Below are 21653 nucleotides of genomic sequence, written 5' to 3'. Positions count from 1 at the left end.
AGAAGGCGTCACCTGCACTGAGGCCACGTCCTCAGAGCAGGGGGCTGGCGGCCATGTTTGTGTAGCTGCGGCCCGCATTAGTAACTGGTAAAGCGGCCCGGGGGGCACATGGCACCCTGCCCCCCGGCCCAGCCCGCCCATATGAGTTAGGGACCGTGCGTGTGTACAGCGCTAGCACCGGATGGATAGCACTAGAGGGATATGAGTTAGGGACCGTGCGTGTGTACAGCGCTGGCACCAGATGGACAGCACTAGAGGGATATGAGTTAGGGACCGTGCGTGTGTACAGCACTGGCACCAGACAGCACTAGAGGGATATGAGTTGGGGACCGTGTGTGTGTACAGCGCTGGCACCAGATGGACAGCACTAGAGGGATATGAGTTAGGGACCGTGCGTGTGTACAGCGCTGGCACCAGATGGACAGCACTAGAGGGATATGAGTTAGGGACCGTGCGTGTGTACAGCGCTGGCACCAGATGGACAGCACTAGAGGGATATGAGTTAGGGACCGTGCGTGTGTACAGCGCTGGCACCAGATGGATAGCACTAGAGGGATATGAGTTAGGGACCGTGTGTGTGTACAGCGCTGGCACCAGATGGACAGCACTAGAGGGATATGAGTTGGGGACCGTGCGTGTGTACAGCGCTGGCACCAGATGGACAGCACTAGAGGGATATGAGTTAGGGACCGTGCGTGTGTACAGCGCTGGCACCAGATGGACAGCACTAGAGGGATATGAGTTAGGGACCGTGTGTGTGTACAGCGCTGGCACCAGATGGACAGCACTAGAGGGATATGAGTTAGGGACCGTGCGTGTGTACAGCGCTGGCACCAGATGGACAGCACTAGAGGGATATGAGTTAGGGACCGTGCGTGTGTACAGCGCTGGCACCAGATGGACAGCACTAGAGGGATATGAGTTAGGGACCGTGCGTGTGTACAGCGCTGGCACCAGATGGACAGCACTAGAGGGATATGAGTTAGGGACCGTGTGTGTGTACAGCGCTGGCACTAGAGGGATATGAGTTAGGGACCGTGTGTGTGTACAGCGCTGGCACCAGATGGATAGCAGTAGAGGGATATGAGTTAGGGACCGTGTGTGTGTACAGCGCTGGCACCAGATGGACAGCAGTAGAGGGATATGAGTTAGGGACCGTGTGTGTGTACAGCGCTGGCACCAGATGGACAGCACTAGAGGGATATGAGTTAGGGACCGTGCGTGTGTACAGCGCTGGCACCAGATGGACAGCACTAGAGGGATATGAGTTAGGGACCGTGCGTGTGTACAGCGCTGGCACCAGATGGACAGCACTAGAGGGATATGAGTTAGGGACCGTGCGTGTGTACAGCGCTGGCACCAGATGGACAGCACTAGAGGGATATGAGTTAGGGACCGTGCGTGTGTACAGCGCTGGCACCAGATGGACAGCACTAGAGGGATATGAGTTAGGGACCGTGCGTGTGTACAGCGCTGGCACCAGATGGACAGCACTAGAGGGATATGAGTTAGGGACCGTGCGTGTGTACAGCGCTGGCACCAGATGGACAGCACTAGAGGGAAATGAGTTAGGGACCGTGCGTGTGTACAGCGCTGGCACCAGATGGACAGCACTAGAGGGATATGAGTTAGGGACCGGCGTGTGTACAGCGCTGGCACCAGATGGACAGCACTAGAGGGATATTAGTTAGGGACCGTGCGTGTGTACAGCGCTGGCACCAGATGGACAGCACTAGAGGGATATGAGTTAGGGACCGTGCGTGTGTACAGCGCTGGCACCAGATGGACAGCACTAGAGGGATATGAGTTGGGGACCGTGCGTGTGTACAGCGCTGGCACCAGATGGACAGCACTAGAGGGATATGAGTTGGGGACCGTGCGTGTGTACAGCGCTGGCACCAGATGGACAGCACTAGAGGGATATGAGTTAGGGACCGTGCGTGTGTACAGCGCTGGCACCAGATGGACAGCACTAGAGGGATATGAGTTGGGGACCGTGCGTGTGTACAGCGCTGGCACCAGATGGATAGCACTAGAGGGATATGAGTTGGGGACCGTGCGTGTGTACAGCGCTGGCACCAGATGGACAGCAGTAGAGGGATATGAGTTAGGGACCGTGCGTGTGTACAGCGCTGGCACCAGATGGACAGCACTAGAGGGATATGAGTTGGGGACCGTGCGTGTGTACAGCGCTGGCACCAGATGGATAGCACTAGAGGGATATGAGTTGGGGACCGTGCGTGTGTACAGCGCTGGCACCAGATGGATAGCAGTAGAGGGATATGAGTTAGGGACCGTGCGTGTGTACAGCGCTGGCACCAGATGGACAGCACTAGAGGGATATGAGTTGGGGACCGTGTGTGTGTACAGCACTGGCACCAGATGGATAGCACTAGAGGGATATGAGTTAGGGACCGTGTGTGTGTACAGCGCTGGCACCAGATGGATAGCACTAGAGGGATATGAGTTAGGGACCGTGTGTGTGTACAGTGCTGGCACCAGATGGACAGCACTAGAGGGATATGAGTTAGGGACCGTGTGTGTGTACAGCGCTGGCACCAGATGGATAGCACTAGAGGGATATGAGTTAGGGACCGTGTGTGTGTACAGCACTGGCACCAGATGGACAGCACTAGAGGGATATGAGTTGGGGACCGTGCGTGTGTACAGCGCTGGCACCAGATGGATAGCACTAGAGGGATATGAGTTGGGGACCGTGCGTGTGTACAGCGCTGGCACCAGATGGATAGCAGTAGAGGGATATGAGTTAGGGACCGTGCGTGTGTACAGCGCTGGCACCAGATGGACAGCACTAGAGGGATATGAGTTGGGGACCGTGTGTGTGTACAGCACTGGCACCAGATGGATAGCACTAGAGGGATATGAGTTAGGGACCGTGTGTGTGTACAGCGCTGGCACCAGATGGATAGCACTAGAGGGATATGAGTTAGGGACCGTGTGTGTGTACAGTGCTGGCACCAGATGGACAGCACTAGAGGGATATGAGTTAGGGACCGTGTGTGTGTACAGCGCTGGCACCAGATGGATAGCACTAGAGGGATATGAGTTAGGGACCGTGTGTGTGTACAGCGCTGGCACCAGATGGATAGCACTAGAGGGATATGAGTTAGGGACCGTGCGTGTGTACAGCGCTGGCACCAGATGGACAGCACTAGAGGGATATGAGTTGGGGACCGTGTGTGTGTGTACAGCACTGGCACCAGATGGATAGCACTAGAGGGATATGAGTTAGGGACCGTGCGTGTGTACAGCGCTGGCACCAGATGGATAGCAGTAGAGGGATATGAGTTAGGGACCGTGCGTGTGTACAGCACTGGCACCAGATGGACAGCAGTAGAGGGATATGAGTTAGGGACCGTGTGTGTGTACAGTGCTGGCACCAGACAGCAGTAGAGGGATATGAGTTAGGGACCGTGCGTGTGTACAGCACTGGCACCAGATGGATAGCACTAGAGGGATATGAGTTAGGGACCGTGCGTGTGTACAGCACTGGCACCAGATGGATAGCACTAGAGGGATATGAGTTAGGGACCGTGCGTGTGTACAGTGCTGGCACCAGATGGACAGCAGTAGAGGGATATGAGTTAGGGACCGTGTGTGTGTACAGCACTGGCACCAGATGGATAGCACTAGAGGGATATGAGTTAGGGACCGTGCGTGTGTACAGCGCTGGCACCAGATGGACAGCACAAGAGGGATATGAGTTAGGGACCGTGCTTGTGTACAGCGCTGGCACCAGATGGATAGCACTAGAGGGATATGAGTTAGGGACCGTGCGTGTGTACAGCGCTGGCACCAGATGGACAGCACTAGAGGGATATGAGTTAGGGACCGTGCGTGTGTACAGCGCTGGCACCAGATGGACAGCACTAGAGGGATATGAGTTAGGGACCGTGCGTGTGTACAGCGCTGGCACCAGATGGACAGCACTAGAGGGATATGAGTTAGGGACCGTGTGTGTGTACAGCGCTGGCACCAGATGGACAGCACTAGAGGGATATGAGTTGGGGACCGTGCGTGTATACAGCGCTGGCACCAGATGGATAGCACTAGAGGGATATGAGTTAGGGACCGTGCGTGTGTACAGCGCTGGCACCGGATGGATAGCACTAGAGGGATATGAGTTAGGGACCGTGCGTGTGTATAGCGCTGGCACCGGATGGACAGCACTAGAGGGATATGAGTTAGGGACCGTGCGTGTGTACAGCGCTGGCACCAGATGGACAGCACTAGAGGGATATGAGTTAAGGACCGTGCGTGTGTACAGCGCTGGCACCAGATGGACAGCACTAGAGGGATATGAGTTAGGGACCGTGCGTGTGTACAGCGCTGGCACCAGATGGACAGCACTAGAGGGATATGAGTTAGGGACCGTGCGTGTGTACAGCACTGGCACCAGATGGACAGCACTAGAGGGATATGAGTTAAGGACCGTGCGTGTGTACAGCGCTGGCACCAGATGGACAGCACTAGAGGGATATGAGTTAGGGACCGTGCGTGTGTACAGCGCTGGCACCAGATGGACAGCACTAGAGGGATATGAGTTAGGGACCGTGCGTGTGTACAGCGCTGGCACCAGATGGATAGCACTAGAGGGATATGAGTTAGGGACCGTGCGTGTGTACAGCGCTGGCACCATATGGATAGCAGTAGAGGGATATGAGTTAGGGACCGTGCGTGTGTACAGCGCTGGCACCAGATGGATGTAACTAGAGGGATATGAGTTAGGGACCGTGCGTGTGTACAGCACTGGCACCAGATGGACAGCTGTAGAGGGATATGAGTTAGGGACCGTGCGTGTGTACAGCGCTGGCACCAGATGGACAGCAGTAGAGGGATATGAGTTAGGGACCGTGCGTGTGTACAGCGCTGGCACCAGATGGATGTAACTAGAGGGATATGAGTTAGGGACCGTGTGTGTGTACATTGCTGGCACCAGATGGACAGCACAAGAGGGATATGAGTTGGGGACAGTGCGTGTGTACAGTGCTGGCACCAGATGGATGTAACTAGAGGGATATGAGTTAGGGACCGTGCGTGTGTACAGCACTGGCACCAGATGGACAGCTGTAGAGGGATATGAGTTAGGGACCGTGCGTGTGTACAGCGCTGGCACCAGATGGACAGCAGTAGAGGGATATGAGTTAGGGACCGTGCATGTGTACATTGCTGGCACCAGATGGACAGCACAAGAGGGATATGAGTTGGGGACCGTGCGTGTGTACAGCGCTGGCACCAGATGGATAGCAGTAGAGGGATATGAGTTAGGGACCGTGCGTGTGTACAGCGCTGGCACCAGATGGATAGCACTAGAGGGATATGAGTTAGGGACCGTGTGTGTGTACAGTACTGGCACCAGATGGATAGCACTAGAGGGATATGAGTTAGGGACCGTGTGTGTGTACAGCGCTGGCACCAGATGGATAGCACTAGAGGGATATGAGTTAGGGACCGTGTGTGTGTACAGCGCTGGCACCAGATGGATGTAGCTAGAGGGATATGAGTTAGGGACCGTGTGTGTGTACAGTGCTGGCACCAGATGGATGTAACTAGAGGGATATGAGTTAGGGACCGTGCGTGTGTACAGCACTGGCACCAGATGGATAGCACTAGAGGGATATGAGTTAGGGACCGTGTGTGTGTACAGTGCTGGCACCAGATGGATGTAACTAGAGGGATATGAGTTAGGGACCGTGTGTGTGTACAGCGCTGGCACCAGATGGATAGCACTAGAGGGATATGAGTTGGGGACCGTGCGTGTGCACAGCGCTGGCACCAGATGGATAGCAGTAGAGGGATATGAGTTAGGGACCGTGTGTGTGTACAGTGCTGGCACCAGACAGCAGTAGAGGGATATGAGTTAGGGACCGTGCGTGTGTACAGCACTGGCACCAGATGGATAGCACTAGAGGGATATGAGTTAGGGACCGTGTGTGTGTACAGCACTGGCACCAGATGGATAGCACTAGAGGGATATGAGTTAGGGACCGTGCGTGTGTATAGCGCTGGCACCGGATGGACAGCACTAGAGGGATATGAGTTAGGGACCGTGCGTGTGTACAGCGCTGGCACCAGATGGACAGCACTAGAGGGATATGAGTTAGGGACCGTGTGTGTGTACAGTGCTGGCACCAGATGGATAGCACTAGAGGGATATGAGTTAGGGACCGTGCGTGTGTACAGCGCTGGCACCAGATGGATAGCACTAGAGGGATATGAGTTAGGGACCGTGCGTGTGTACAGCGCTGGCACCAGATGGATAGCACTAGAGGGATATGAGTTAGAGACCGTGCGTGTGTACAGCGCTGGCACCAGATGGACAGCACAAGAGGGATATGAGTTAGGGACCGTGTGTGTGTACAGTGCTGTCACCAGATGGATAGCACTAGAGGGATATGAGTTAGGGACCGTGTGTGTGTACAGCGCTGGCACCAGATGGATAGCACTAGAGGGATATGAGTTAGGGACCGTGTGTGTGTACAGCGCTGGCACCAGATGGATAGCACTAGAGGGATATGAGTTAGGGACCGTGCGTGTGTACAGCACTGTCACCAGATGGACAGCAGTAGAGGGATATGAGTTAGGGACCGTGTGTGTGTACAGCGCTGGCACCAGATGGATAGCACTAGAGGGATATGAGTTAGGGACCGTGCGTGTGTACAGCACTGGCACCAGATGGACAGCAGTAGAGGGATATGAGTTAGGGACCGTGTGTGTGTACAGTGCTGGCACCAGATGGACAGCACTAGCGGGATATGAGTTAGGGACCGTGTGTGTGTACAGCGCTGGCACTAGAGGGATATGAGTTAGGGACCGTGTGTGTGTACAGCGCTGGCACCAGATGGATAGCACTAGAGGGATATGAGTTAGGGACCGTGTGTGTGTACAGTGCTGGCACCAGATGGATGTAACTAGAGGGATATGAGTTAGGGACCGTGCGTGTGTACAGCACTGGCACCAGATGGACAGCACAAGAGGGATATGAGTTAGGGACCGTGTGTGTGTACAGCGCTGGCACCAGATGGATAGCACTAGAGGGATATGAGTTAGGGACCGTGTGTGTGTACAGCGCTGGCACCAGATGGATAGCACTAGAGGGATATGAGTTAGGGACCGTGCGTGTGTACAGCACTGGCACCAGATGGACAGCAGTAGAGGGATATGAGTTAGGGACCGTGTGTGTGTACAGTCCTGGCACCAGATGGACAGCACTAGAGGGATATGAGTTGGGGACCGTGTGTGTGTACAGCGCTGGCACCAGATGGATAGCACTAGAGGGATATGAGTTAGGGACCGTGCGTGTGTACAGCACTGGCACCAGATGGACAGCAGTAGAGGGATATGAGTTAGGGACCGTGTGTGTGTACAGTGCTGGCACCAGATGGACAGCACTAGCGGGATATGAGTTAGGGACCGTGTGTGTGTACAGCGCTGGCACTAGAGGGATATGAGTTAGGGACCGTGAGTGTGTACAGCGCTGGCACCAGATGGATAGCACTAGAGGGATATGAGTTAGGGACCGTGTGTGTGTACAGCGCTGGCACCAGATGGATAGCACTAGAGGGATATGAGTTAGGGACCGTGTTTGTGTACAGTGCTGGCACTAGAGGGATATGAGTTAGGGACCGTGAGTGTGTACAGCGCTGGCACCAGATGGACAGTACTAGAGGGATATGATGAAGGACTGTACAGATGCTCCTTCTACAACGCATAAAACAATAATGATTTTACCTTCTTTTACAGCCAGTGAACCTCGGAAGGTTGATGTGGTATCAATGTCATTGGTGTCTGTGGCTGTAGTGACGGCCATCCTCCTAGTTATTCTGGTGATAATTGTAGTCCTGGTGAATCGCCATCACAAGAGGAAAACAAAGAGGCTTTCAGAGAAAATGTAAGTGAAGTGGAGTGCGCTCCCTAAAGTGCATTATACGGGACAGCCTTACTGTAATGGCCTTACTGTGCGTCACGCGGGACCGGCCGGTCCCTACTGTGCGTCATGCGGGACCGGCCGCACCCTACTGTACGTCACGCGGGACCAGCCGCACCCTACTGTGCGTCACGCGGGACCAGCCGCACCCTACTGTGCGTCATGCGGGACCGGCCGCACCCTACTGTGCGTCACGCGGGACCAGCCGCACCCTACTGTGCGTTACGCGGGACCGGCCGCACCCTACTGTGCGTCACGCGGGACCAGCCGCACCCTACTGTGCGTCACGCGGGACCAGCCGCACCCTACTGTGCGTCACGCGGGACCAGCCGCACCCTACTGTACATTGGGACTATTTCAGCATGGATTGCTCATTAAAGAAAACACAAATTGAGCAAGTATCGCACAACTGCACATGTTCACGCAGAGTCCTTCCACCACGGGGGTCATACTCTGCAGGGGTTCCGTCTCTTGACCTTACCCTTTGGTCTGTGCTGTGGTCCTCCCCACACTGTCAGCTCAGCTCTCCTTTATCTTCATCCTAGGGATCAACCACACATTCTGCATACTGGCCCTTATTCAGATCTGATCGCAGTACAGATTTGTTCTCAAAATAGGCAAAACCATGTGCACTGCAGGTGGGGCAGATGTAACAGAGAGAGTACATTTGGGTGAGGTGTGTTGAAACTGAAATCTAAATTGCAGTGTAAAAATAAGGCAGCCAGTATTTACCCTAGACAGAAACAAAATAACTCACCCAAATCTAACTCGCTCTGCACATGTTACATCTGCCCCACCTGCAGTGCACATGGTTTTGCCTATTTTGAGAACACATTTGTACTGCAATCAGATCTGAATAAGGGGCAGAGTTCTGCTCTCTCAGTATTCTCTTGGTTTTAGTCTTCCCTCCAAAGCAGCCTTCCCGATGCTGCCCGGCACTGCCCCCACAGAGACAGACCCAGCTGCTTGGCGCTGCTCCCCCAAGACAGAACCCGCTGCTCGGCACAGCTCCCCCTAGACAGAACCCGCTGCTCGGCACAGCTCCCCCAAGACAGAACCCGCTGCTCGGCGCTGCTCCCCCAAGACAGAACCCGCTGCTCGGTGCTGCTCCCCCAAGACAGAACCCGCTGCTCGGCACAGCTCCCCCAAGACAGAACCCGCTGCTCGGCGCTGCTCCCCCAAGACAGAACCCGCTGCTCGGCGCTGCTCCCCCAAGACAGAACCCGCTGCTCGGCGCAGCTCCCCCTTGACAGAACCCGCTGCTCGGCACAGCTCCCCCAAGACAGAACCCGCTGCTCGGCACAGCTCCCCCAAGACAGAACCCGCTGCTCGGCGCTGCTTCCCCAAGACAGAACCCGCTGCTCGGCACAGCTCCCCCTAGACAGAACCCGCTGCTCGGCACTGCTACCCCAAGACAGACCCCGCTGCTCGGTACTGCTCCCCCAAGACAGACCCCGCTGCTCGGCACTGCTCCCCCAAGTCAGAACCCGCTGATCGGCACTGCTCCCCCAAGACAGAACCCGCTGCTCGGCACTGCCCCCCCAGAGACAGACCCAGCTACTCGGCGCTGCTCCCCCAAGACAGAACCCGCTGCTCGGCACTGCTCCCCAAGACATAACCCGCTGCTCGGCACTGCCCCCCCTCCCCCCGAGACAGAACCCGCTGCTCGGCACTGCTCCCCAAGACATAACCCGCTGCTCGGCACTGCCCCCCCCCCCCAAGACAGAACCCGCTGCTCGGCACTGCCTCCCCAGAGACAGACCCCGCTGCTCGGCACTGCTCCCCCAAGACAGAACCCGCTGCTCGGCACTGCTCCCCCATGACAGAACCCGCTGCTCGGCACTGCCCCCCCCAGAGACAGACCCAGCTGCTCGGCACTGTTCCCCCAAGACAGAACCCGCTGCTCTGCGCTGCTCCCCCATGACAGAACCCACTGCTCGGCACTGCCCCCCCCAGAGACAGACCCAGCTGCTCGGCACTGTTCCCCCAAGACAGAACCCGCTGCTCTGCGCTGCTCCCCCAAGACAGAACCCTCTGCTCGGCACTGCACCCCCAAGACAGAACCCGCTGCTCGGCACTGCCCCCCCCCCCCCCAAGACAGAACCCGCTGCTCGGCACTGCCTCCCCAGAGACAGACCCCGCTGCTCGGCACTGCTCCCCCAAGACAGAACCCGCTGCTCGGCACTGCTCCCCCATGACAGAACCCACTGCTCGGCACTGCCCCCCCCAGAGACAGACCCAGCTGCTCGGCACTGTTCCCCCAAGACAGAACCCGCTGCTTTGCGCTGCTCCCCCAAGACAGAACCCTCTGCTCGGCACTGCACCCCCAAGACAGAACCCGCTGCTAGGCACTGGTCCCCCAAGACAGAACCCACTGCTCGGCACTGGTCCCCCAAGACAGAACCCGCTGCTCGGCGGCTTTCCCCTAGGGATCAGTCTCAGTCCCGTCTTCTGAGCCAGACTCTGGTGCCAGGTACTGCTCTGCTCTCGACAAGGATGAGTCCCCTATGCGCTGCTTCTCCTCTATTGCTGCTGCAGGCTTTCATTTATGGTCCCCATGAGCTTAGGATCCTCCTCTATAAATTGCTTTGGGGCCTCTGGTAACAGACACCTCCACCACATTCTGCCCTGTGACCCAGGGACCCAATCCCCTAGTGATATGTTCCTGCCTGGCAGAGGTGTAGACAGCCTTGTCAAGAGGGAGGAAGATTCAGGGGAAATGTGAGGAAGAATTACTTCACAGAAAGAGTAGTAGATAAGTGGAATAGCCTCCCATCAGAGGTGGTAGACTCAAATACAGTAGTACAATGTAAACATGCTTGGGATAGGCATATTGATATCTTTACACAGAAATAAGGATGAAATATGGTTTGAGGTAACATGTTTAATAAAGGGGCAGACTAGATGGGCCAAGTGGTTCTTATCTGCCGTCACATTCTATGTTTCTATGACACTAGATTTGCTGTAAGACACCAAAGGTTCGTTATAGCAGAAGGCCATTATTTGTGGGGTACTACAGATGTATGTAGACATACCATAGACACCATTACCAGTGGTCTAGCCATAGCCTTGCTGGAGAATCATTTGCCAGGCATTATCGGGGTATTGGCTTGGAATTAGATGGCTGTAGGCCGGGCATTAGGAAGCATCTTATTATAAACTATGATTGTATTTCAGTGAGGAGCTTTCCACCTTATCTAGACAGAATTCCCGGCGGAGACTGAACTCCACCACGGCCAGTACAGATACCAGGATGCAGGTAAGGACACGAATATAACTATACATACAGTATAGGTGATCTACCACCAGATATACCTATTCATTATGGCAGAGAAAGCAGGATCTCCCTATTTAAGCACATAACCGCAGTTTAACATGAATCCAGTCAGGAAACAACTGCAGCGAAATTGATTATTAGCAACTGTTAGCTGTCTTTAAGTCTGGTTACAGGGAAATGACTCCTGATGCTGGATAAGCTGGCCAGGCCATAGGGTGGGGGTCTAAGGTTACATTGTGTACCAGTATTGTTTGTCAGATCAATGTGATGCTGTAACCTGCTAAGAACGGTTGTTATACCCATGCTACTGACCCAGCGGCTGTTTTACCTGGTCTATAAGACACTTGGGGGGCACATGACTACAAGCAGGGTATGAAAGCATGGTATGGTAGCAGAGCGGGCATCAAAGGGTTCCAAATTTGTAACCAGCACGCTCCCTGCCTCCCCTCTCCTCCATACCCGCCCCATGACCCTGGGTCACCAGTTTCATTAGCAAGCCCAAGGTAGGAGTGGAGCCAGAGAAGAAGGAAGACCAAAACACACACACAGCAGCAGCAGAACAACAGACTTACGGGCCATGTTCAGAACATTTCTCTAAACAGGAAGAACCCGCAAAACAGGTGTATCCGGGTGGGTGTCCTGTGCCCCCTATGAACTCAAAGAAAGGGATTCATCAAGGTAAGACCATAAATCATGTTTTCTTTTTCGTCCAGTATGGGGCACAGGACTACACGCTGCAAGGTCCTAAAGCTATCCCCTCACGGGTGGGGGATGCTCCTTGACTGTGGCAAGGACATTGCTACCACATTGTGGAACTGCAGATGCAAAAGTATCAAATGCATATAATTTGGTAAAGGTCTGGGCCAAGGTCCAAGTAGCTATTCAGCTGAAGCCCCATCTGGCTGCCAGGGAAGCACCCACAGACCTGGTTGAATGTGCTGTGACTCCACTTGGAAGGAGTGAGCTGTGCTGACAGGTAGGCTGGGGGGCTGTACATGAAGGACCCCTTGAAAGAAAGTCTGAACATTTGGCAAAAGGACCAATTTGTGTTGGAAGAGAACCAACAGAGCTGACACTTGTACCTTTAAGGAAGAGAGGTGTAGGCCTAAGTCCAAACCTGCTTGAAGGAACACCAACTGGCAGGAAAGGTGAAAAGGTCTGAGCTGGAAACCTCTGGTGGAACACCAAGAGAAAAAGACCTTCCAAACCCAGTAACAGGTTCTTGCGGAAGAGGGCTTCCTGGCTTGAAGCAATGGTTGAAGGACTCTAGTGGAGAACCCCTTATCCCTTAAGAGGGACACCTCAAGAGGCACCCTGTCAAAGCTAGATGACTCAAATTGGGGTTGGGGTAAGGGCCCTGAGATATGAGGTTCGGCTGAAGAGGGAGGAGCAGAATAGAGGCTACCGACAGGCTCTGCATACCAAGATCTGGAGTGGCCAAACTGGGGTGATACGCATCATGATCCCGCCTTCCTTCTTGAATTTGTGAAGCAGATGGAAAAGAAGTTGGAACGGAGGAAAGGCATAAACTAGGGGAAACGGCCACAGGGCTGTGAGGGCGTTCACCAGAAATGCCCCCAGCTCTCTGTTCTGGATCCGTACCTTGGCACCTTGCAGTTGTGTCGGCATGCCAATAGATCTGTGTGCGCCACCCCCTCACCGGGATGTCAGCCAAGTGCATACCTCTGGATGGAGTTTCCATTTGCCTGATGTGATGTCTTGACAACTTAAGTAGTCCGCCTCCCAGTTGAGCACTCCGGGAATGAAAACCACCTGTCACGACCACCATGACTGCTACCCGTTTCCTCTTTGCTATGTCTAGCCCTGGGTCCACTGACAGGGTATCTCCTGACATGGCGCTCACCTCCACTACCAATCCTCATGCTGGTAGTGTGCATGCTGTCGCACTGTCATCGCAAGGTGACAGCGGTGGTGTGTGCCTCTGTGCCGTGCGGGGTCTGGATGGTGTGGGACCTGAGCCGCCATGATGGGTCAGGTTAGGCCTCTGGCTGGACACGCCGGCTGCAGCGCATCATCACCGCCGGCTGGTTTCTGTCGCCACCTCTGGTGGCGGCCATCTTTTAGGATTCCCCAGCCTATGCTGCGCGGCTCCCTTCAAGTGTCAGCCAATCAAGACGCAGCTTCCCCTTCAAATACTGACTCGCCCGGCAAGATCGGCAGTCAGTACAATGATGTCTATCCACAGGCATCATTGACTCTCCCTGGCTGTCTGTAGTTACCACTGCAGTTCTTGCGCCTCTGGTGAAGTTCTCCGTTGTCCTGCTGATCGTCACACTGCCTGAACCATCCATCACGGAACACGCTGCCGCCTATACGGACTGGACAAGGTTAACCCCCCAAAGGGGTAATATCTTTCTACTTACAGATGGGGCACTTCTCATCCTGGCTGGCGGATCGCCAGAATGTCCCCACTGGCGACCCGCCAGCAGCCTCGCCAGCGAATATACTGAAACCCTGTCCGTCTCCGCCTCAGGGAGACGGACAGGGTTAGGGGGGGTTAGGGGGGGATGCGGGCAGGCGGCGGGGACCCCGGGTTACCGCCGGCAAGCCGGCGGGGACCCGGGGGAACGGATGGAAGCGCCATCGGAAGGGGACGCACGCGCCTCTCGTGCGCACGCGTCCCCTTCTCACCATCGCCATGGCGCTGGCGGGGGATGGCGGCTGGCAACACCAGCGCCATCCCCTGCCAAGATGGGACCTGCCCCATCTGTATTCCTGACGGTTATTTTCTGTGGTCATTCCTGGTTTGCAGCTACGATCTCAATCAGCACAGCTTCTCTCGGACTTCACCATCCAATCCTTCATCCAATTCTCCAATCCTTCATCCAATTCTCCAATCATTCATCCAATCATCCAATCCTGCATCCAATTCTCCAATCCTTCATCCAATCATCCTATCCTTCTTCCAATCATCCAATCCTTCTTCCAATCATCCAATCCTTATTCAATCATCCAGTTCTTCAACCAATCATCCAACCTTCCAGTTATCCAATTATTCAATTACCAATCATCTTCAAGCTCTTCAATAAGCATTGTATATTATTGACTTTATCAGTTACCAATAACTACAGTTTTATCATTGTGTCATTATTCATCTTCTGTACTGCAGTATCTTCATTAAATAAGGTTTATTTTTATTCAATTGCCTTACTCCCTTCTGTCGTTAATGCAACAACCTTATATCAAAGCACCCAGACTCCGTTACACTCCAGCTGGTGCTTCACGAAATGTGACACCACCAAATCAGAGGTTTCTACGCCCACTTGAAGACCGTGGTCACTTCTAACATGGCCCCCTGCCTGTTTATGTACGCCACAGCTTTGGCATTGGCCGACTGGATCTTCACCGGGCATCCTAGTATCAGGTGCTTTGTGCTTTGAAGAGCCTGAAATATAGCCCTCAATTCCCGGACGTTGATTGGAAGTAGACTTTCTTGTGGTTGACAATGGCCCTGGAATGACCGGGAGTTGCATACCACCCCCAACCACTGCAGCTGGCATCGGTGGTGATTAAGGTCCAGTTTGGGATCCAAAACGGATGACCCTGCCACAGGTTGGACCATTGCAACCACAATGTGAGGGAAAGCCAAACATCCTGAGTTAGAGAATCATCTGACTCCTCAGGCGGGCATAGTTCCCTGACCACTTGCAGAGAATTTGCAACTGGAGTGGGCGCAAATGAAATTGTGAGTAGGAGGGCACCATGGAGCCAAGAACCATCATGGAAGTATGAATGGATACCTTGTGTTGTTGAAAAAGGGACGTCCAGGTAAGGAATCGTTTGGATGCGATGATGTGGGAGAGCGCAGCAGTGCTCACCGCTGGGCCATACACACTGGGAAGCCTTCCCCATGCCCGGCACTGGTATAACCAGCAGATTAACGCTTTACCAGCGATGATGCGGGAGCGCACAGCACTGCTCACCGCTGGCCCATACACACTGGGCGGCTTTGAGCTGAAAGCAGCACAAACATGCTGTTTTGAGCAGCTTTCACCTCAAAGTCGCCAAGTGTGTATGGGCCACCTTGGTATTGTGGCTTACATAGAGTGCTAGTTATATCCGTTCCACTACACCTTTGGTGGAGTCATGAACTCTGTAACTCTAAATACACTCAGGGGTAGATTTATTATAGCGGCGCTGCTATAACAGTTCCTGCTTCGCCTCATTAGCGAGGCGAAGCAGGAGGGGAGACCGACAAGATGTATCAACAATCTTGCTGGCCGGAGCAGGGGAGCGTTAACTCCCCCCTCCGGCGATGTCCCTACTGGAGACAGCGCATCAGTTAATACTGACGCGCTGTCTCCTTCCCCCCCCGGCCGGCTGACTGCGCATGCGCGGGATCTCGCTACTCACGTGAGATCCCCAGTGCAGCGCTGTCCCTGCTGTGGGCATAGGGCATCGCCGCCTGCAGCTGTGGAAGTCAATAGCTACAGGGGGCGGAAGGGTCAGCGATGCTGACCGTTCATAAATTAGGCAGGAGGCAAGCGCGCAGCACGAAATATCGTATCTGCACTATGCCTCCTGCCCCACGTTAGACACCCACTCGGCGGGTGCCATAACGCATGGGGATAGCGCATATTCCCCTGATTGCCTAATAATTAATCTACCCCTCAGTATGTAAAAAAAAAAATGAAACAAGTTGGTGTGAATACGTCAGAGAAAGTAACCAGTGGGAGTAATTGCAAAAAAAAAAAAAAAGGGTAAAAGGACAAATATATACATATATACCATAGTTGCCAACTTTTAGGCTGCCCGGGAGAGGGCAGCAAGCTTTGTGAAGTAGGGGGCGGGGCCATCTATGTGAGACAAAAGGGGACGGAGCAATCACGGCATTTTAGCCCCGCCCCCTGCCATGCAATGCTGGTATTACAGGCATTGCACAGCTGGGGGCGAGGCTAAAATGCAATCGCGTCATTTAACCCACGGACACCCCCCCCCCCCCTCCGAGGGGTGGTTTGCAAGAGGTGGACAGCAATGCGGGAGGGTTGCCCGATTTCCGGGACCCTCCCGGCTATTCCGGGACGTTGGCAACTCTTATATATACTGAAATTGCAGTATTGACGGTTAAGATAATGCCTGTCGTGTACCAGACAGGCAGAGAGTTCACAATATTGCTGTATAGATGTGGCAAAGCCACAGCAGCACCTGAGCCTAACGCTGACTCACTATACCCTGGGTCTGCTGGCACTTACGCTGGTCTTAGACTTCGCCACTAATAGCTGCCTTTCCAGGGCAGACTACACTAGCTCCACCCTGTACTCAGGTGCCACCCTGTCTGTCTCGTGACACAAAGTCCCAACCGAGTCAGAGTACCAGTAAGAAGGAAATCTGACCAGACTAAGAAAAAATTAGGCTCTGAACATAACATTGGTCCAATGACATTGGTCCTCTGAAGCTCTCTCTGCGAAGCGTACGCAGACCACACACATCGTGTGTGTGCTCCCAGCCTCCCCCTCCCTCATGAAATGTTGAAATTTTGAAACTGTTTAGCTTAAACCTAATGAGCGGTCTCGGTCCTGGTAACATACCCGTCTCAGCCTGAAGACGCTGTGTCTCACTGTGGCACACGGCCTCCAGCTTACAGCACCTCCAGGCAGACGGAGTAGTGAGAGTGCAGCAGTGTACCTTAGCCGCTGTCACTCATAGCAGATAAGCTGCGGCGCCTTGTGTGTATTGCTGTTTTCCCTGCTGAATACTGACCAATCCAGGCTCACGGCATCACACGGAAATAAAACAGCATTCATCTCACTCCCGTCACCAATTATATATGTGATCCATACCTATATCTGCTAATTGAATTATTTCTGGATCAGAGATGCCGACATACTGTGTCAACACTGCCATATACCTATAGGGTTAAGCAGTTCTAAAAACACACACTTATCAGCTAACTACCATACTGAAGAGAGACATACCCTGGGGCCCCACTGTGTGAGGATTCTATATCCTTTTTATAGGTCATTGTTTTGTTTCATGTGTATGTGTATTTTATATTTAGCAGTTTAAAAAAAATAATTGAATAAAAGTTACATTTTAGAAACTCTCTAGGTGCACCATTATTTTCTTTCTTATGGGCTCTGAACATAAACATGGACTAAATATGCAACTTGCAGACGCGGACTACACACAGGAATCACAGCCTTAACCACTATAATCCATTGCAATAAACAAAACTATAACCAAAGGTATTACAACCCAACCGTGTCAGCGTGGTCATCGCCAGGCTAGACCAAAGCCTCTGGCATCTGCTGAGAGACAAAGATAAACATACACTAGATAAGTCAGCATACAATCAGGCCTGCACCCCAACCGCATCAATGACTCAGTCTCAGAACAAGAGCTATGGTTCCAGCTGGAGCTGTGAGAATACCAACTGCAGATAGTCATGAAAGGGGCCACTTGCACCGCAATGTGTGCGGAAGCCGCAGGTACTTACAGAAGCTGGACACAGACAAGATCTCACACTCTGGAAGCAGGGGTTCTCTGACACAGGCAGGATCTCACAGGACACCCGGCAGGAGTGCTTGCTGGACACAGGAAGGATCTCACACCCTGGAAGCAGGGGTTCTCTGACACAGGCAGGATCTCACAGGACACCCGGCAGGAGTGCTTGCTGCAGGAAGGATCTCACACCCTGGAAGCAGGGGTTCTCTGACACAGGCAGGATCTCACAGGACACCCGGCAGGAGTGCTTGCTGGACACAGGAAGGATCTCACACCCTGGAAGCAGGGGTTCTCTGACACAGGCAGGATCTCACAGGACACCCGGCAGGAGTGCTTGCTGGACACAGGAAGGATCTCACACCCTGGAAGCAGGGGTTCTCTGACACAGGCAGGATCTCACAGGACACCCGGCAGGAGTGCTTGCTGGACACAGGAAGGATCTCACACCCTGGAAGCAGGGGTTCTCTGACACAGGCAGGATCTCACAGGACACCCGGCAGGAGTGCTTGCTGGACACAGGAAGGATCTCACACCCTGGAAGCAGGGGTTCTCTGACACAGGCAGGATCTCACAGGACACCCGGCAGGAGTGCTTGCTGCAGGAAGGATCTCACACCCTGGAAGCAGGGGTTCTCTGACACAGGCAGGATCTCACAGGACACCCGGCAGGAGTGCTTGATGGACACAGGAAGGATCTCACACCCTGGAAGCAGGGGTTCTCTGACACAGGCAGGATCTCACAGGACACCCGGCAGGAGTGCTTGCTGCAGGAAGGATCTCACACCCTGGAAGCAGGGGTTCTCTGACACAGGCAGGATCTCACAGGACACCCGTCAGGAGTGCTTGCTGGACACAGGAAGGATCTCACACCCTGGAAGCAGGGGTTCTCTGACACAGGCAGGATCTCACAGGACACCCAGCAGGAGTGCTTGCTGGACACAGGAAGGATCTCACACCCTGGAAGCAGGGGTTCTCTGACACAGGCAGGATCTCACAGGACACCCGGCAGGAGTGCTTGCTGCAGGAAGGATCTCACACCCTGGAAGCAGGGGTTCTCTGACACAGGCAGGATCTCACAGGACACCCGGCAGGAGTGCTTGATGGACACAGGAAGGATCTCACACCCTGGAAGCAGGGGTTCTCTGACACAGGCAGGATCTCACAGGACACCCGGCAGGAGTGCTTGCTGGACACAGGAAGGATCTCACACCCTGGAAGCAGGGGTTCTCTGACACAGGCAGGATCTCACAGGACACCCGGCAGGAGTGCTTGCTGGACACAGGAATGATCTCACACCCTGGAAGCAGGGGTTCTCTGACACAGGCAGGATCTCACAGGACACCCGGCAGGAGTGCTTGCTGGACACAGGAAGGATCTCACACCCTGGAAGCAGGGGTTCTCTGACACAGGCAGGATCTCACAGGACACCCGGCAGGAGTGCTTGCTGGACACAGGAAGGATCTCACACCCTGGAAGCAGGGGTTCTCTGACACAGGCAGGATCTCACAGGACACCCGGCAGGAGTGCTTGCTGGACACAGGAAGGATCTCACACCCTGGAAGCAGGGGTTCTCTGACACAGGCAGGATCTCACAGGACACCCGGCAGGAGTGCTTGCTGGACACAGGAAGGATCTCACACCCTGGAAGCAGGGGTTCTCTGACACAGGCAGGATCTCACAGGACACCCGGCAGGAGTGCTTGCTGCAGGAAGGATCTCACACCCTGGAAGCAGGGGTTCTCTGACACAGGCAGGATCTCACAGGACACCCGGCAGGAGTGCTTGATGGACACAGGAAGGATCTCACACCCTGGAAGCAGGGGTTCTCTGACACAGGCAGGATCTCACAGGACACCCGGCAGGAGTGCTTGCTGCAGGAAGGATCTCACACCCTGGAAGCAGGGGTTCTCTGACACAGGCAGGATCTCACAGGACACCCGTCAGGAGTGCTTGCTGGACACAGGAAGGATCTCACACCCTGGAAGCAGGGGTTCTCTGACACAGGCAGGATCTCACAGGACACCCAGCAGGAGTGCTTGCTGGACACAGGAAGGATCTCACACCCTGGAAGCAGGGGTTCTCTGACACAGGCAGGATCTCACAGGACACCCGGCAGGAGTGCTTGCTGCAGGAAGGATCTCACACCCTGGAAGCAGGGGTTCTCTGACACAGGCAGGATCTCACAGGACACCCGGCAGGAGTGCTTGATGGACACAGGAAGGATCTCACACCCTGGAAGCAGGGGTTCTCTGACACAGGCAGGATCTCACAGGACACCCGGCAGGAGTGCTTGCTGGACACAGGAAGGATCTCACACCCTGGAAGCAGGGGTTCTCTGACACAGGCAGGATCTCACAGGACACCCGGCAGGAGTGCTTGCTGGACACAGGAATGATCTCACACCCTGGAAGCAGGGGTTCTCTGACACAGGCAGGATCTCACAGGACACCCGGCAGGAGTGCTTGCTGGACACAGGAAGGATCTCACACCCTGGAAGCAGGGGTTCTCTGACACAGGCAGGATCTCACAGGACACCCGGCAGGAGTGCTTGCTGGACACAGGAAGGATCTCACACCCTGGAAGCAGGGGTTCTCTGACACAGGCAGGATCTCACAGGACACCCGGCAGGAGTGCTTGCTGGACACAGGAAGGATCTCACACCCTGGAAGCAGGGGTTCTCTGACACAGGCAGGATCTCACAGGACACCCGGCAGGAGTGCTTGCTGGACACAGGAAGGATCTCACACCCTGGAAGCAGGGGTTCTCTGACACAGGCAGGATCTCACAGGACACCCGGCAGGAGTGCTTGCTGGACACAGGAAGGATCTCACACCCTGGAAGCAGGGGTTCTCTGACACAGGCAGGATCTCACAGGACACCCGGCAGGAGTGCTTGCTGGACACAGGAAGGATCTCACACCCTGGAAGCAGGGGTTCTCTGACACAGGCAGGATCTCACAGGACACCCGGCAGGAGTGCTTGCTGGACACAGGAAGGATCTCACACCCTGGAAGCAGGGGTTCTCTGACACAGGCAGGATCTCACAGGACACCCGGCAGGAGTGCTTGCTGGACACAGGAAGGATCTCACACCCTGGAAGCAGGGGTTCTCTGACACAGGCAGGATCTCATAGGACACCCGGCAGGAGTGCTTGCTGGACACAGGAAGGATCTCACACCCTGGAAGCAGGGGTTCTCTGACACAGGCAGGATCTCACAGGACACCCGGCAGGAGTGCTTGCTGGAAACAGGAAGGATCTCACACCCTGGAAGCAGGGGTTCTCTGACACAGGCAGGATCTCACAGGACACCCGGCAGGAGTGCTTGCTGGACACAGGAATGATCTCACACCCTGGAAGCAGGGGTTCTCTGACACAGGCAGGATCTCACAGGACACCCGGCAGGAGTGCTTGCTGGACACAGGAAGGATCTCACACCCTGGAAGCAGGGGTTCTCTGACACAGGCAGGATCTCACAGGACACCCGGCAGGAGTGCTTGCTGGACACAGGAAGGATCTCACACCCTGGAAGCAGGGGTTCTCTGACACAGGCAGGATCTCACAGGACACCCGGCAGGAGTGCTTGCTGGACACAGGAAGGATCTCACACCCTGGAAGCAGGGGTTCTCTGACACAGGCAGGATCTCACAGGACACCCGGCAGGAGTGCTTGCTGGACACAGGAAGGATCTCACACCCTGGAAGCAGGGGTTCTCTGACACAGGCAGGATCACACAGGACACCCGGCAGGAGTGCTTGCTGGACACAGGAAGGATCTCACACCCTGGAAGCAGGGGTTCTCTGACACAGGCAGGATCTCACAGGACACCCAGCAGGAGTGCTTGCTGGACACAGGAAGGATCTCACACCCTGGAAGCAGGGGTTCTCTGACACTGGCAGGATCTCACAGGACACCCGTCAGGAGTGCTTGCTGGACACAGACAAGATCTCACACCCTGGAAGCAGGGG

At 54.7% G+C, this 21653-nt stretch overlaps 1 protein-coding gene across 1 annotated transcript in view; it reads left to right on the top strand.

The window, feature by feature from the left end:
• The window catches only part of NECTIN4 (nectin cell adhesion molecule 4), a 96612-nt gene that overhangs the window by 39871 nt on the left and 35088 nt on the right, over positions 1 to 21653 (top strand). Inside the window, exons 6-7 of the mRNA XM_083167188.1 lie at positions 7765 to 7912; positions 11126 to 11207. Coding sequence (XP_083023314.1) covers positions 7765 to 7912; positions 11126 to 11207 — 230 coding nt within the window. The remainder of the gene's footprint in view (positions 1 to 7764; positions 7913 to 11125; positions 11208 to 21653) is intronic.

This window comes from Crinia signifera, chromosome 12, assembly GCF_055691185.1.
Source record: "Crinia signifera chromosome 12, ASM5569118v1, whole genome shotgun sequence".
In the NCBI taxonomy this organism is placed as follows: domain Eukaryota; kingdom Metazoa; phylum Chordata; class Amphibia; order Anura; family Myobatrachidae; genus Crinia; species Crinia signifera.
The sequence above is the reverse complement of the archived record's forward strand: the minus strand, read 5'-3'. Positions and strand labels throughout refer to the sequence as shown.